The sequence below is a fragment of the Petaurus breviceps genome, unplaced genomic scaffold, assembly GCF_028583685.1.
Source record: "Petaurus breviceps papuanus isolate PSGF00001 unplaced genomic scaffold, PetGlider_PUasm1.0 189, whole genome shotgun sequence".
NCBI classification, from domain to species: domain Eukaryota; kingdom Metazoa; phylum Chordata; class Mammalia; order Diprotodontia; family Petauridae; genus Petaurus; species Petaurus breviceps.
The window spans coordinates 28109521-28128142 of NW_027185809.1; the positions used below are offsets into that span (position 1 = coordinate 28109521).

The following is an 18622-nucleotide window of genomic DNA, read 5'->3' on the forward strand; positions in this document are numbered from 1 at the left end:
ACAGGATCAAAGTAGAGAATAGAACAAGTGGGAGGTGGGATAGGAGGGAGGGAAATATAGTCAGTCTTTTACAATATGTTATTGTTTATAAATAACATTTACTATGTTATCGTTTTGCATTAGCCACACATGTACAACCTATACTGAACTGCTTGTCTTCCCAGTGGGGGTGGGTGGCAGGGGGGGAAGAGAATGAATCTGGAATTGAAAGTTTTAAAATCAAGTATTCAAATATATATGTGTATATATATATATTAATACCATCTTACATGTAATTAAGAAATAAGATATGCAGGCACGGAGGCATAGAGATCCACTGGAAAAGTCGAAACGGGTATGGGAGAAAACATGGGAGAGAGCAGATTGGAGGTGGGGATATCCTGTGGGACTGCTGTTTTGGGGGGATGGGTGGGGGAAAAACGGGGAGAAAATTTGTAACTCAGAATCTGGCGGAAACGAATGATGTAAATCAGAAGTTAATAAAGCATTTTAAAAAATTGAAAAAAAAAAAGATTACAAGAGCCCTGATGGCAAGAACTGTCTTTTTCTTCTTTTTGTATCCTCAGTGCTTAGCGCAGTGCCTGACACATGGTAGGCACTTAATCGATTTTTCTTTAATTGAAAATTGAATTGCTTCAATGTTTTCCGGGGTTTTTTTTTTTTAACTCCTAAGTTTCTCCTGTTGGTCTCCTCCAAATGAGTAGCTGAGAAATAAGGTACTGAGGCAATATATGTCCTGGGGTCAAGTCCATTGGCTTTCCTGTTTTCCTAGTTTCATAAATTAGTTACTCAAAGCATCACCTTTATGACTAACAAACTTTCCAAAATCTGAAATGATTCAGTGTTTAGTGGACTGTTAGAAAATATTTTGATAGGCTAACGCCCAAAAGAACTTTGAAAAAGCCATCTTGAATTTTCAGAGCGAATATGGGTTATCTCATCACTTTTTTGGTTTAGTTTTCTTGGAACCTTAAAAACAGTGTGACCCCAGACAAGCTATTTAACCTCTGATCCTCAGTTTCCTCATCTGTAAAATGAGCATAAGAATACTCATAGTACCTACCTCTTAAAGATTGTTGGGAAGCTTGAATGACATAATGAATATGCAGCTCTTTGCAAACCTTCATGCACTGTTTAAATATTAGGTATTAGTCCAAAGGTGGTCACTTCCAACCAAGGGAAGAGGTCAAAACTCATAAGAATCAATAGCATTACTAAAAGACCATCATAAAATTTAGAAACAACAGACACATTTACATCAAAGTATCATTTTGGGTCTCTCAAAGTAAATGGTAGTTTGTCTCTTCTTTCCTTTAGTATTCATTACAGCATCTAATTTTTCTTTCTGCTTGTTTCAGGGAGCATGCATGATGCTCAGAAAAGTTTTATGTGGTGCTAGGGTCACTGGATGGCCACCTCTGAATGAGTTTGATTAAATCTGAATGTACAGATATGACAACCTCAAAGAAAATTAGTGGCTGATCTCAATTCACCAGGGTCCAAGCAAAGGGATAACATTAAGGCCGTCCTGACTCAAGTCATCAGAGTCTCCAGATGAGAGCTCTGCTTCCCTTTAATAGAGTGAAGCAACATCAGGAAGGAGAAGGCAGATGTTAGGAGGAATAGGAAGAAGGGAAAAGTTTCCTGGATGAATATCCTAATAGCAATTCTTTTTTATGTGGCTTATGAAGAAACCCTGGAACCTTTGAAGAGGGTTTAGAGGAAAGGCAATATATAGGTATATAAGGCAGAATGGGCATGATGCTGATTAAAAAGTTTAATTAAAAAGAAGATAGTATTAAAACTTGAAGTTGGGTTTCAGGGGGCCTAGGGGAGAGCTGAGATGATAGCAGAAAAGGAATTTTCAATGTGAATGAATACTAATTAGTGACATGGATATTAATGATGACAGTAATTAACAGGGGAAAGGAAGGCCTGTCATTGTCCCAGGGTGAGTAATCAATCTTGGCAGGTGATAAATAATGGTTCAGCAAGCTCAGCAGAAAGATAATCCTCTTGCCCTGGGGAAAGCTGGAGTCCTGTTGTAAACCTTCCAGTTCCTAGGCAACACAGAAGGGAGAACTATTTTTCTTTTATTTTCTGAAATATACAGGTTAGACTCCCCTCCTCAGGTCTCAGTATGAACAATTTCACTTTATTTTCAGACTTTTTCTCCTTTGTTTCTTGGAATAACTGTTGGACTTGTATGGTTTGAGGAACTGGGCATAGAAACCGCATGGAGAAAAATAAATATGGAGACTTGGCTTCAGATATTCAGTTTAGAAATACTGTCATGGAACATGGGTGAGGAAAGAATTTCAGGAGACAGATATACAAAATTAGGCAGCGATTCCATGTTGTCTCCCCCATTAAATGGTGAGCTCTTGGAGAACTAGCATTGCTTTTTTGCCATTCTTTGTAAGTCGAGACATCACCCTCATGATGTCATCGGTCCTTTTCTAAAAGGAAGAATAAACAACAACATCAAGAAGTATCCCCTATGCTTAGCATGGGACAACTAGGGGCCACAGTGGAGAAAGCCATGCCTGAAGTCAGGAAGACTCATCTTCCTGAGTTCAAATCTCAGACACTTCCTAGATGTGTGACCCTGGGTATGTCACTTAATCCTGTTTGCCTCAGTTTCCTCATCTGTAAAATGAGCTGAAGAAGAAAATGGTAAACCACTCCCATATCTTTGCCAAAATAAATCTCTAAATAGGGTCCCAAAGGGTCAGACATGACTAAAATGACTAAACAATAACAAAATGCTTAGCATAATCTCTGATGTAGAGTAGGTACTTAATAAATGTATATTGATTTGACTAAGCTTGATTTCATCATATTCAACCAGCATGTATTAAGTCTACTATATATTTAAAAGGAATAGCAAGTTGTACATAATAGATTTGCAGTTTCATGTACAATCATCTTTTTATGGAAATGCTTGTTTTTTTCCCATAAATTAAAAATAAATCAAATAAATGTGAAAAAAAACAACTCTATATGGGGGCGGAGAAGAGTCTATTATGTGTGAGGTATAGTGCCAGGCTGTGAAATATAAAGGGAAAAAAAGGAAAAAAAACTGCCCTCAGGGAACTTATATTCTAATGGGAGAAGTAAGTGCATAGATAAGTAAACATGTTGTAATTTTTTTTAATGGGAGAGCAGTTGTGATCCCTTGGGAACTGGGTAAGGCCCCTTTTAGGAAGTAGCTGGGCCTTGAAAGCTCCAGGAGAGGAAAATTCCTAGGGGTGAGAGTAAGGAAAGACTCCCCTGTATGTAAGCTTGTATAAAAAGATTAAAGATGGAGAGTCATTCCCCAGGGAACAGCAAATAGGCCAATTTGACTAGCATATAGAGTATTTGAGGGGAAGTAATATGTAATCAACCTGGAAAGATAAATTAGAGTCAGATTGTAAAGAGGTGATGGAGAGTCAACCTCTGAAGATTCTTGAGCAAGGTACTAACTTGGTCAGACCTGTGATTTTTAGATGGATGGAAGGGATCTCTTGAATTTTATTTAAAGAATCAAGAGGAGACTAAAGTGATGATCAAAAAGAAAGAAGGCCTTGACTGTTCCTTCCCTCCTGAGAAAGCACAAAATATACCTGTTACCCATTGGGTACACTCTCAATAAACAGAAGGCTCTCAGGTCTGTGCTAGAAGGAAAAGTCAATTTCCTGGAAAAGTTACATCTTGCAGATTAGATTCAGTCTAATCATTTCATCCCTGTCTACCAAAATCATCCTTTTAAAAGTCCACCCTGTATCTTCAATGAGGGTTTCCAGGTGGGCAAAGAAGAAGAGACCACAACACCGGGGTAAATGAGACATTTTCCTAGGCATGGTATAGTTTTTATACATTTTTTCCAACAGTAGGAGACAACAGCTATGGGCTGATTCTCTGGAATGTGCCTCATGACTTGGCATCATGGAACTTTGCCTAGTACAACCACTCAATAGAATGCTGGATCTTGTGTAAGCCAAGGTTTAAATCCCATCCTAGATCCTAATAAGTTGTATGACCCTTGGGAAGCCACTTAAACATTCTGAGTCTCATTTTCCCATACACAAAAATGGGAATAATGATATCACCTACCTTACAAGACTGTCTTGAGGCACAGCTGAAATAATGTATGTAAATAACAGAAAGCACTATATCTGTCATCCCAAGTTTGGGCACACCCAGGAGTCGCATAGGTTTTATCTAAGACAGAACTTCTTAACTTTCTTTGTCAGTCTGGTGGAAACAATGGATCCCTTCTTAGAATGATGTTTTTAAATGCTTAAAATAAAATATATAGAATTACAAAGGAAACTAAATATACTGAAATATATTATAAATATATATTTAAATGCTTCTTTTGTTCCATAAATTAAAAATAAAATTTAAAAAATTTAAATTAATGGATCCCAGGTTAAGAACCTTTTAAGGTAGGAGGTAGATGGTGACTACACTGGGCATCAGAACTGGACAGTATCTAGAGAACAACTGGAATGACTTAAAAGCATGCAAACAAAATTAAAACATTTCCTGGGGATATTAGACAACTCCAAAAGACTCATGATGGAAAAGGCTGTTTACATCCAGAGAAAGAATTATGGAGTCTTAATGCAGATCGAAGCAAGCTACTTGCTCTCTTCTCTTTTTGGTTTTATTTTGCTTTGTTTCTTCTTCCTCATTGTTCATTCCATTGGTTATAATTCTTCTTTGAAACTTGACTAGTGTTTAATGTGAAGGTATATGTAAAACCTATATTGGATTGCATGCCACCATGGGGTGGGAGGCGGGGAGGAAATGGCAGGGGAGAAAATTTGGAACTCAAAAACTTGTAGAACTCAATGTTGCAAACTAAAAGTAAATAATTTTTTTTTAATTTCCTTAACCATGAAAAACACTAACTTTCCAACACAGCACTTGACCTCAGGAACTCAATCTGAGTCTATCATATAGAATATTTCTTCACTATTGAGCACTCTTAAGAACTTCTCATATGTTAAAATATCTTTAAGTCTTGAGATATGAATGCTTTGTCATTACAGGTACTGACATCGTACAATGGTTTATGAAGAATCTCGCCATTGAGGATCCAGGTATTTGACCTCTGTGGAGCTGACTATGTGGTCCCTGTATTGGTAGATTGAGTCCCCATAACCAGGTTGCAGAACTGGAATTATACCATTCTCCTCATAGCTAGGTTTATAAATAACTGTTCTGATCATTAAAAATAACTCTGTTAGAGAAAAATGTTTCTTCCCCACTCCTAGCCCCCTCAATCAAATATATGTCTTGAAAGTTAGATCACCTTATGGGGAAATGATAGAGTGTCCTATATGCTGATTACCATAGAGAGGGCAGTAAGAATAAGAGATCCTAGTGAAGCAAGATGAATTCTCTATAACGGCAGTAATTAGAGATGAGCATTGTCATTGAATGTTGTTCCAGAGTAAGTTATTAAAACACAATTGCCTGATCCACAATTAAGATGTTTAATTATTTGCTAAGATGCCTCTCTTTGTTTTGTTTTGGGGTTTTGGCTTCCATAGGATGTCAACAAATGAAATGAGAAGAGCTTTTTCTCTTTGATTTCAGTTGTGCTATCTTTTTTTAAGTTGTAAAATTTATTTTTAAAAAATTTTCCCCAATTACATGTTAAAACAATTTTTACCTTTTTTAAGGTTTTGAATTCCAAATTCTGTCCCTCCCTCCTTTTTAAATTAGCCTTTCCCCTCTCTTACCTAGTTCCCATGTCCAGCCTCCCAAAAACTTTTTTTAAACCAGTCTAGTCTTTTGCCTCTTCCTCAAAGTCCTATTCTAATGTCTTATGGTGTGTAGTTGACTCTAAGTTCTCAGAAAGTTCTACTAGGGAAGTCTTTCTGACTACTTGGAAATGCAGTATTCTTATCAGGTGGTTATTTTTTTTACTGCAAAAAAAGAATTTTGAGCACAGCTCCCTGAGGCCTTCCAAAGCCTACTCAATAACCCTAAGGGGAAGCCCTGCCCCCCACTCCCCCCCACGCAGTTCTTCTGTTTGGCCTGGAGGTGGAGGGAAACAGGCCATATCTTCTCTTCAAAGAAGCTCTTTCTTCTCCAATTGTCTGCCTACCAAAGAGCCCCAGACAAACAACCTAGTTCATCCACCAGGGGGCAGCTCTCCATAACTCATGCTGAATGCTTTACAAATTGTGGCAGAGCTAACCAAGTTAGGAACACCTTGCACTTGATCTGTGTCTGTTTTCTGTAGACCAGCCTAGACTAGCTAAGGGAGAATTTCATCATCATTGAGTCAGCCACTGGGATGATAGATCTGACTCCATGTCCTCAGTCTGATTCCAGTTTGCCTTTTCAGGCTTCCCTTCACATTTTCCATGTTTCAGTCAAATTCATTCACCTGCTTTTTTCTGTACATGAAACTCCATCTCTAAACCTTTGCACAGGCTGATTCCTCATGCCTGGAATGCATTTTCATTTCACCAATTCATCCTTTCCCTAGCATCCTTGAAAGTTCATTTCAATCATTTCCTCTGGTATGAAGCTCTTTTGATTCCCCCCTCCCTGCAGTTGCTGTTACACCCTCTAAATTACCATGCATTTATTTTTCATATATTTTATATTTATTTAAATTTTTACCTCTTTTTCCACAAACCATCCCACCACTTGAATCCATCTTTATGTCTTTGCACAGACTCCATAACCTTTTAAATGTGTTCTCTTTTTACCTCTACCTTTAGAAAGTTCTAGGTTCTTTCAAAGCTCAATTCAAATTCCACTATCTATAAGAGACTTTAACTGAATTATGAACAATCCAGCCATCCAATAAAGACATATTTATTTTGTATTTATTTATCTGGGTATATGTCTCTCCCAGGTAGAATATAAGTTCCTGGAGAACAGATTCTGTTTTTCTTCCTTCCTTTTTTTCTTCCTTCCTTCCTTCCTTTTTTCTTCCTTCCTTCCTTCCTTTTTTTCTTTTTTTCTTCCTTTCTTTTTTTTTCTTTGTATCCCCAGTGTCTAGTAGGGTACCTCACATATAGTAAACTTTTTTTTTAAAACATAAAGTTTATTGATATCTTTTGCTTTTACACAGCCTACATCTCCTTCTTTCTGCCCTTTCTCAGAGAGCCATACTATAGGACAAAGATTTTTTGTTTGTTGTTTGATTTTTGGAAGGGCAATTGGAGTTAAGTGACTTGCCCAATGTCACATGGCTAGTAATTATCAAGTGTCTGAGGCTGGATTTGAACTCAGGTCCTCCTGACTCCAGGGCCAGTGCTCTATTCACTGCGCCACTTAACCACCCTGACAAAGATTCTTTTTTTAAAGAAAAGGAGAAAAGATAAAGATGGAAAAAAAATCAGCAAAACTGATCAGTACATCAAAAAATCTGACAATATATGCACCTATGCATCTCTGCAAAGAAATGGGAGGAGGTGTCTTCTCATATCTCTTCTTGATCTTTGTAATTTTGCAATATACATTTTCAATTATTTTGCAGTTATTTTTTTCATTCACATTGCTGTATTGTTTTCTTGTCTCTATCTTCTCATATCTCTTCTTTATCTTTGTAATTTTAGAATATTTATTTTCAATTTTTTAGGGGTCATTCTTTTCCTTCATATTGCTATATTGTTTTTTTTAGTCTGCTTACTTCACTCTGTATCAGTTCATCTAAATCTTTCCATGTTTCTCTGCATTCATCGCATTCATCCATTTCCTATAGCTGAACAAAATTCCATTACACCTATGTGCCATAATTTGGTTAGCCATTCTCCAAATGATGGGCATCTTCTTTATTTTCTGTTCATTGCTACCATAAAAATGCTGTTATAAGTTTTTATATGGGAAATTTCTTTTTACCAATGACCTCCTTAGGGTATGTGCCTAGTAGTGGAATTTCTTAGGCAGAGAATAACAATTTGTCCATATAATAAGCTCTTAATGAATATTTGTCAATTGATTTATGAAAAAAAATGGCCCTCAGTTCTATTTGGACCCCATTCCATTCCTGTTGAGTCAATGGCAAAGAAGTAAAAATGGAGTAGAGGTTACTGACAATTATAAATCTAGAACCAGAAAAGCCCTTAGAGACCATCTAGTCCAACTCCTCCTTTTATCATGAGGAAACAGGAAGAGTCAAGTTATACCCAAGGTCACCTCGCTAGCAAATGTCAGAGAAAGCTTCAGAAACCAGGTCCTCTCACTCCAGAGTCAAGGCCTTTTTTTTTTCCCATTGTATCTTGCCCCATCTTTTGTTTTTAGATTCTCTGTTAGCAACTGTTTAACTGTTAGGATTAATGTGAGATCCCTGTCCAGCAACGTACATTTAAGTGATTTATTCCAACATTAACATATTCACTCAAATGAAATAAAAGGAAGTTAAAGCTAAATGAAAGAATGGTTCATATCTCTTAGAAAAGAAGATAAAGGAGTTGTATTATTGTAGCAACAGGGAAGTCAATACTAACCATTATTTTGTGAAATTTTTGGTCCTTTAGCACTCTAAATTTATGATCCTACAGTCCTATGATGTCATATGACAAGACTCACAAAAAGTATTTGTGAAAAATACGATTAGCAGCTAATATGCCAACATTTGTGGCAGATAGCAAAGAAGTGAAGAAACATCTGGGTGGTACAGTAGATAGAGAGAGTGCTGGGCCTGGAGTCAGGAAGACTCATCCTCCTGAATTCAAAGTCAGCCTCAGACACTTAGCTGTGTGACCCTGGGCAAGTCTTTTAACCCTGTTTGCCTCAATTCCCTCATCTGTAAAATGAGGTGGAGAAGTGTGATAGTAATGGCAATTAAAGATTCCCCTGTATTGGCTTGGTTTTCAAATTGATTGTGTTAAAACCCAGAGCTTGTTAATCCCACCTGTGGGATGGACTTGTTGATGTAAAAAGAGAGTCCTGAACTGGGAGGAGCTGGTGATGTAGATTTGGAGAGACAAGAGAGAGACAGAAGAACTTTTTGGAAGCAGCACCTCATGGAGGCAGAGAGAGAGAGACTGAAAGAATTGCTGGGGACCACTTTGAATTGCCCTGGACTTTTAAGACCTGCCCCCTGAGCTGCCAAGGACTGAGGAGACATGGCTGTTTTGCTGGTACTTTGTCTGTCTGTTTTGATGTTGTTTTGCCAGATTTGTCCACTGGTGAAAGACAGTCCTTTTGTTGAAGAAGTCCTGGAACCTGGCTGTTGGCTAAGAGCTCCCGAGACTGTCCTGCAGACAGAGAGTACTGTCCACTGGTGAAGGACAGTGCTGTTGTTGCAGGGGTCTGGGAACCTTTCTGTTGGTTCAGAGCTACTGAGACTGTCCTGCAGACAGAGAGTGAATACTGTCCACTGGTGAAGGACAGTGCTGTTGTTGCAGGGGTCTGGGAACCTTTCCGTTAGTTCAGAAGCCCTGAAGAAGGATTTTCTTGTTGTATGTTTACAGAAATCCTGGGAGAGGGTTTTGCTAATGTTTTCATGGGTTCTAGGACTGTTCTACAGACAGAGGATGAATTAATGAAGGGACTGGCAATGTATCTTGTGGCCTTGCTAAGCCTTGTCTCCCCAGGAACTAATATTGCTGAGAACTTGCCTAGTGTCAAGATGAAGAAAAGACCTCCATTTGGGTATTAAGTGCTGTGCTTAAACTTGATGTAACTCTGGGGTAGATTCAATTGATCCAGGAGTGGGGAACTTTTGACCTTTTTGTGCTCTGTGATTGAACAAATGAAGGTACTTTACTTATGTTTGGAAACTAATCTCCATTTGAGAAGAGGGGTTTTGTGATGGACTAAATGAAGGTACAGCCTAGGGGTGGAGTAGTATTTAGAACAGGGACTTTGTAATTGATTGAATGAATGGAAGGTCCTGGGGTGGGGTAGTACTCAGAGATTATTTAATCATCCTTAGTAAATGCTGTATTTTGAATGATGTCATGTTTTGATCTCTGTTCTTGGTTTGTCACTGAATAAAATGGAGAGCCCCTATGCTGGTATTCTGAACCTTGGGAAGTTGCCTTTCCTTGGCATTACATTACAAGAAGGAAATGACAAATCACTCTAGTAGTTTTGCCAAGAAAATCCTAAATGGGGTCACAAAGAATTGGACATAAATGAAACACTAAAGAACAATGAAAGAAATTTTATGGAGAACTTAATAAGTCTTCCAAAATAATTCAGTTTAATTTTAATATCTGATTACTTCACTATAAAAGTGGACTTAATGGAGGGCAGAGAAAAATGTTGGAAAATATGATTCAGGAGTGAAAAATGAGATAGTGAAGGCATACCAGATATACAGAAGCCTTTTACATAGGTATCATGAATAATTTCCTTGGGAATACATTTGGGAGGCATTAAATGTGGCAAGCATTTAAAAAAAAGAATTAAAAAAAATGACACACACAAAATGAAATTGTTGTTATGCTAATAGATAGGAATTTGTCATTTTGGATAAGTTGAATGTGTATAATCAGAGCATCAACAATTAGAACAAAGATTTAAATCAATGCCAAATGAAAAAGAATACAGATAAAATTATATGACCTGGAAGTGAGTTAATAGCAATCTGTCCTCTTTAAATGGCTAAAAATTGGGAAGTGGATAAGGGAACAGACATTGACATAGGCTATCTCCACTCAGTTGCTACATTGAGGAAATTAAAAGTAATTAGAAATTTCTTTAGCTAGCAACCATGACCTCGTTGGTAAGAATAGCATCCAAGAGCAATACCAGTTTATATGAGAAACTGATCTGTAAAATCTCTCAGAAGTGGATATTGGAAGATTGTGAACAATGTTATCTAATTTTTTAAAAAGCAAAGAATAATGAGTAGAAAAACAGGCTTGCAAAAAGCTTGACAAGACACCCAATTTAAGCCAGATGATCCTGAGAACATTTAAAAATAAAACTGGGAATATAACAGAGAAAAATGGAAAAGATCTGTCAAGGTTGTTACAACAAACTGTTTTTCAACTGACTGTTTTTCTTTATCAAAGCCAGTTGAATCACCACATTTTAGACTCTAACATAACAGTCCCCAATGTACTATATAAAGATGTAGAAATGTCACTAAATAAAACTAAGATAGTTCATGCAGATCAAGCAAAAATGATTCATGCTGAAAGGGATACAATTTAAATAATGTTGACAGATCATTTCCCAAGCTGAGAGGACAATATAAAAGACACAAAAAATCTTGAGCACGACAAGGTATCCCAAATGTCTTAGTGCAATTTTTAAACTTAAAGCTTTTGAAACACCATTAAATCTTAAAACTGCTTTAAGATGTTTGGGACATCCTGTATTACTAAAAGAAAAAGTAATCAAGAAAACAACCCCTGACTTTTTTATCTCTTAAAAACATGTATGACTGTAGTCTACAATCTACACAATTATTGAAAGTATCCTTGAAGAAGGTATGCAAAGAGAATAGACAGGATTTAGCAAACTATGCTAGAATGAACAATGTCTTTTTTTGCTCTTTTGTTTATTATAAAAAAGCATTCAATTAAATTCAACCTTAAACTCTCTCCTCCAATGTCTTCCTCAAATATTAAAATAATACAAAAGATACAAGGTACTTTTATTCAACAATTGTCTGATTAGAAATATCAAGCAAGGTAGAAAACAGGGAGATGAATGTTGACCCTAAGTGTTTACTACTCTCATTGAAGGTTTCTAATAGAAGAATTCTCTGCAAATGGTGAGGTTCTTCTGCTGCTCCTATTTGTGAATGAAATTGTACTATTCATTTCAAGGCCTGGAATACTGCAAAACCTTTTAAATTAGATTTATAACCACTAAAAAGAGTTTAGCCTCTTATTGTAATAGCTATTTACACCAGAAAAACCAAATGAATGAAAAAAAACTGATTGTCTAGAACATGATATATATAGTTGGATTGATAGACAATGTATGGAGCTCATTGGCATATCTGGGGCAGACATTACAGATCGACAATTATCTAGGTTCATATTTGATTAACAAAGGGAGTGTTCTTGATTGCATTTGGGAAATTGTACAGTGCTTTTAATCACTTCAAGTTTATCCTTGAAACAGAGGGCCATTTTTTTAATCACTAATAATCTGGTGATGCCATATGGCTGAAAAGCATGGAATATCACAATTTCTAAAGAATTAAAATCATTGGCCACCTAAGGGCAATGGAGGGAGATTTAGTGGGTTATGAGTAGAGCATAGAGTCTTATTAATGAAGGATTGCCTAAGAGAAGTAGTGTAAAAAATACTTTAAAACAAATGCATGACTGGGTAAGGAGGTAGACTAGTCATGTGTTAAGAGTTAGTCTTAACCTAGAAAAAGCCTATGTACTTCTTTGACATATATACAGGGTCAAGATCTCCACAGGATCTCTCTTATCATATTCAGTATGTCCCCTGTATAGAATATATGGGAGGGTAATAGTGAAGAGTTTTGCAGGTTGAGAAAGCATGGAAAGGTTTTTATCTACACCACTGGAAATAGTGTCCCATGGATGAAATCACAGATCTATGAGAACATCAGAGTAGTGCATTTCTAAAATGTATTTCATATCTCCTTGCCTTCTTAAACAGAGTTACTAAATGTGATATAGCCATTTGTTTTTGCCTTAGGGTTATTATGATGCACACCAAACACTACTGTACCATAGTACAATAATATCCTTAGAGTGTGAAGGGCTGTTTGCCCCTGAATTAAATGGTCCCTGAGGGCTGATTTTTTTTTTATGCTTCAGATTTTTACACCTCTTCCCTAGATGTCCAATTTTATGGTACCCCTTCATACAGTTATCATTATGACTGCTTCTCTAAATGTGTCCCCTGTTCTGATCTGATGCTTCCAATATGCTATGGCCTAGAAAACCTGATGCTTCAGTACTGCAGATAGACCACAACGTATCTTAAAATTGTGTGGCCTCTCCACCTCTGAATGTGAACCTGACCTGTTACAAAATCCATTCACTAAAGAGTAAAGTATATGTTATTGTTTTCTCTCTGACCTTTATTATTAACATTTTGTTCTTTGCCCCCCAAGCAGTGTACTTATGTATCTGTTTATTTTCTTACTTTGGGGTTTCCCAGCTGTATTCGAGGTGGTTGAAGCATCAGGAAGTCAGAGTGGCTAATAAATGAATCATAATCAAAAATAAACCTTCTTTATAGCTCTTTTATAGCAGATTAGAAAATGCCATCCAGTTGTCCCATTTCTGCCCCTTGGGATGCTAAGATTGTGTCTCTGAAACTCTCATAGGGTTTACCTTTGTAGAAGGAGAGAAGGAAGTCTGTAGCTGTAAGGGTTCCCTATACAGTGGCAGTTAAGTGATACAGTGAATATATTACTGGGCCAGGGGTCAGGAAACCTGAGTTCAAATCAGGCCTTGACATATATAGTATGTCCTTGGCTAAGTCATTTAACCACTTGCCTGCCTCAGCTTCTTCAACTGCAAAAGATGGATAAAAATAATCCCTACCTCCCAGAGTTATTGTGAGGATTAAGTGAGATAATATTTGTAAAGTGTTTAGAACAGTACCTGGCACTTAATAAATGCTTATTTCCTTCTTTCTCTCCACTGGATGAAGATCAGCAGAATGCCAATGAGTAGAAAGTTGCCTAATCTCTGAGATGTCCTCAGTCATTTGATCAATAAGCATTTCTTGTCTATTATGTACCAGTGGGGATTAGGATTCTTTCCTTCCCTCCCCTCCCCTCCCCTCCTCTCCTCTCCTCTCCCCTCCCCTCCTCTCCTCTCTTCTCCTCTCCTCTCCTCTCCTCTCCTCTCCTCTCCTCACATCACCTGATGTCACCTCACCTTCTCAAAGAAGGTACATTTAGATGGCTGAAAGCTGCCTCTTCAACTTCAGGTTTAGTGGTTATATTTCTTTCTCAAAGACCAGTCCTTAAACCCAAATTACTCTGAAGCTCAGAGATTGGACAATAGGTCCCTGCCCTCCTAGCATGGAGTGAATATAAATAATAAATAGTAACTATTTCTCTTTTGGCCAGGTACCCAGGGGGTCTTCCCCTCCCAGTTTGATCTTTTTTTTTTCTTTGTGATTAAAGGGGCCATCCCTTGATTGACTTCTTAAAGAGGCCTATTCACTGAATGGCCGTTACCTCACTGAAAGTGAGAACCTGGAAAGGCCACTGGCCTAAAATGGCCAGGGTCCCCCAGTGCATCCTAGGTCATCTCCAGTTGTCCTGATGAATATCTGGCCACTGGACCCACATGGCTCTGGAGGAGAAAGTGAGACTGGTGACCTTGCGGAGCCCTCCCTCACTCAAATGAAAGTCAATTGCAAGTCATATCATGATTTCCCTGATGTCACGGTCCTCTTCGAGAACGAAGGGCAAACACAATAACAACCAAAACAATGGGGATATGGGCAGTAGAGATACAAAGAAAGGCGAAGACAGACTCTGCCCTCAAAAACCTCAGTGTTAGAAGAAAGGTGATGTGAACAGGTCGATACAAGACATTCAGAACAGTGCGGAGGTCATCTGAGAAGGGAAGTCACTGGGAGCGAAGGGGAGCAGTAAAGATTTCCTGTAGGAGTCTTGAAGGAGACCAGGGAAACTAAAGGCAGAAATACAGAGGGAGAGTGTTCCAGGGAGAGGAGATGGCAGTGAAAAGGACCTGGAAGATGGAATGTGGACAGGGGTCTGGTGATAAATGTTTAACAGCCAAGTCTCCAGGGGAGAAAAGTATTTCTGACTTAAGATTTTATATATGTGTGTATCTATGTATGTACATATGTATATATGTGTATTTATATGCATATGTAACAACATTTTTATCACTTTCTTAACTCTAGACAATCAATAGAATGATCAATAAAGTCCTGATTTGTAGCATTTGCCAATTTCCAAAGTGTAAATGCTCACAATGAAAATTTAACAATCATCTCTAGAGAGCTATTTGGAGCTGGTTCTAACACACCATGAGTCCAGGAGGACTAGAAAGTAGACCAGTACGGTAGGAAGGGGCCAGGTTATGAACAGTCTTAAAAGTCAAGTAGAGGATTTATACTAGATCCTGGAGATAAGAGGAAGCCTATACTTTAGGAAAATCACTTTGTCAGTCTCCTGGAGGATGGATTTGGAGTAGAGACTTGAGTTCTTGTTCAGTCATTTCAGTTACGTCTGACTGTGACCCCATTTGGAGTCTTCTTGGCAATGATACTGAAGCAGTTTGCCATTTCCTTCTCCAGGAAGGAAGCTCAGGCAAATAGCATTAAGTGACTTGCCTAAGAGTCACACAGTTAGTAAGTGTCTGGGACTGGATTTGAACTCATGAAGATGAGACTTCCTGGCTTTAGGCCCTGTGCTTTAAACACTGAGCCACCTAGCTGCCCCAGAGACTTGAGGCAGGGAGGTTAAGTGATTTCCCTATGGTCACAAAGTTAGTACTGTCTGTGGCAGCTCTTGAACCTAAATCTTATGAGTCTAAGACAGACCTCAACTTCCTATTCCATATTGCCTCTCCTGGTTCTCTCTAACCTGCCAGTATTCTGAACATGGTAATTTCTTCCACTCAGCAAGGCAGTATTCTAAGCTGAGAACTATATCACATCCTAAGAAGACATACAATCTGATTATGTATAGGTCCTGTCTTAGAGTTGACCACTTAAAAAAAATAAAAACTTTAGTTTTATGAGCTTTTTTTTAATCCATTCAAAGGACAATTTGAAATTCTCAATTCATAGCCTGATGAGTAAGCAAACTCCTTTATAGTTTTGGCAACAACAAAAGAAGACCCTTCCTCATTATGAGGGAAATTAAGGAGACAGTAGGTGATAAAAAACCATTCTGTCTTTAATATTTGGTAACAATTTTTTCTAAAGAGATTAAACCAGTGGCGTGGGTGGCTGAATTTTTAAAAAGACAAATAAGTTAGTATTAACTAATAAAGAGAGTTCAGAAAAACTTCATCAGCACAGACTCTACCAGTTCAGAATTTGTGATCAAATTCACATATTCTATATGTGGTTCTTATTGGGGAAAAAGTGATTATGCATATATATGTAATATGTATGTTTATATATATACACATATACATATGTATGTATCTGTATGTGTATACACACAAATAAATATGCATAAATAAATACAGATGTATAAATATATAAAAGACATAAATAGAATAGAATAGAAATATTAATAATAAATTAATGCCATAAATTATATAAATATGATATAATAGAAATTTAAATAAGTAAATATATTCTATATAAATATATTATAAGATAAATAAATATATACATTTACACAATATACAAATACTTATATATGTATATGCATATTGTATAAATGTATGTGTATATATGTATAAATACCTTATTATATAGGGGAGAAAACTTCAGCCTGAAAGTTCAAAATATCTGGGTTAGAGTTTTGGAGCTCACTGACTCACTATGGAAATTTAACAGTCCCTTCACTTCTTCAGTTTCCTCCGCTGTAAAATCAAGGGATTGGGTTAGGTAATTTCTTGATCTCTACAGTCCCTTCTAACTCATCCTTTAATCACTGGGCTATGATTCTGTCATGCTAAATTGAAACAAGTAGCTTCTTCAAACTGGCAAGTCAAGAAATTAAGGATTCCTTGAACATGTTTTTCATTTCTAGGCTTAGCATTTAATTTTTGAATGTTAAGAGACTGTTATGCTACATTAATATGTAATGTAGACTTACTGAGAATTAATTTTTTGTTGATTTTTTTCATTTTACCTTTCAATACCCATTCATATCTGACTTTATTTATAATAAAAATTGCTTTAAAATGCTTAAAAATTGTCACTCTGGATGTCATGACAGCCCTGGGAGTAGGGTAATTATTATTATTCCCTTTTTGCACACAAGGAAACTGAAACTAAATGAAGTTAAGTCAATTTTTTAGGAATCAATGGCAGACCCAGAAGGCTGGGGCATTGTATTCATTTCCTTTCCAGTAAGAGAGCTATCTACTGTGGACTCAAGCATATGACTAAGGCTAGGTTCAATCCTAGACAGTCTAATTTCTAATGAAAGAACTCTTATTTCTTACAATCTATGGCTCATTAAGCCCGCATCCTGTTACCTTAGAGACAAATTATTTGAAGACCAGGATTTAGCTCAAATCTAGTGCCTCCTCAAAAGAGATGAGTAAAAATAAGTACGCAATCAGGTATTTATTGGGACAGGTATTTATTTCTTACACACAAAAGACTCAAAACACACATTGATAGAACAACTTAGAACAGGATTCAGAGACAACTTAAAATTACTATTAATACATTCTTGGTGGCTAATACTTAAACGTTATAGGGATATAGAGCAATTTACAAGACTGTTGATTAGGCATTTCGCATTTCACCTGGCTCTGCACTGTCCAAAACACAACCAGCTCACATCTTCTGATAAAATAAATCAGGCTTGGGCCAATCCTCTTATGGGTGATCTCCTTCAAGAGTACTAGAGTGATTGTTGGAGATTCATCTTCTTTCCATTAGTTGATCCAGTGGGACCCAGGATCTCTGTACCTCTCAAACTCACAAGGTTATCTCCAAACCTGCACATGTCCACCTCAAGAATAATGTTCCATCACCTGTTCAGGAAAGGAAACAAAAAGTAGGAAAGGCAACCGGGGCCTAGGTCTGTTAAGTCTTTGTTTCCACATTAGGACTCCCAGAGGTATAAAGGAAAAGAGCATAGCCCATACCTATAGTCTTCTCACAGGGAGTCTGGAGACAGAGAGAACTACGTGCTACACAGGAAATTCAGAGCAAAGCAACTGAAGCAGAAACTGTCTCTCCTTTTAAAAGTTCCATTGAGTCATCAGCTCTTCTTGTCCAGTAGATAATGAGGGGATTGCTTCATTATTGCAAAGCACCCTTGTTCTTCAGTGCTGAGTCACCACATGATTGGTAGTAGCCAGGGAATCCACTGTCTCTGACATGCCCTAACACTGACTTACCACGGACTTTATTTGGCTTTAGGTCTCAGGTTAAAGCAAAGATGGGTTTAGGGATAAAAAACTGAGACTGAGGAAGCTGGTACCAACGAGAGCTTTATAATTATATGGTGCAGCAAGCAGGTACAAAGACACATATTATGTGGCAATATAGTCAGACAGCAATTTGTTCCCATGGGTATAAGAAAGTAGGAGGGGAGGAATTCATGTATGGGAAAGTGCACGCATAAAGTTAGGGTTCTGTTGGAAAAGTTTTATACCCCAAAAATGGGTTTGGTGGAGAATAAGTAATTGGTGCTAGATATGGGAGGGCATATTCCAAGTCAGACACAAATATGGTAGAGAAATTCTCAGGACCACTTATCATACCAAGTTTGGGTGAGGCTTGGATAGGGGGAGTTTCTTCAACCAGAAAATGGAATTTTGAGTTGGCTATCTAAGGCAATAGAAGAGGAATAGTTCATAGACCAGGAATAGCCAATCAGAAGTTGTGAGCGGTTGTTACAGGACTAACATAGGTCAGAACAGTGGAAAAGTACAACTTTGTCTTTGCTCATATGCTTTATGAGCATCAGGTCCACTTATAATTATAGGATTCCAATATGGAGTCACTTAGGCTAACTATAACATCAAACAATATAAAAATTATAATGATCGATCACACCATACTTCTGGAGTCCCTAAAAGTT

The 18622-nt window shown here is 37.4% G+C and overlaps 1 protein-coding gene across 1 annotated transcript in view; it reads left to right on the forward strand.

Annotated features, from left to right (window-relative positions):
• The window catches only part of RGS6 (regulator of G protein signaling 6), a 714417-nt gene that overhangs the window by 554460 nt on the left and 141335 nt on the right, over window positions 1-18622 (forward strand). Inside the window, 1 exon segment of the mRNA XM_069092090.1 lies at window positions 5043-5093. Coding sequence (XP_068948191.1) covers window positions 5043-5093 — 51 coding nt within the window.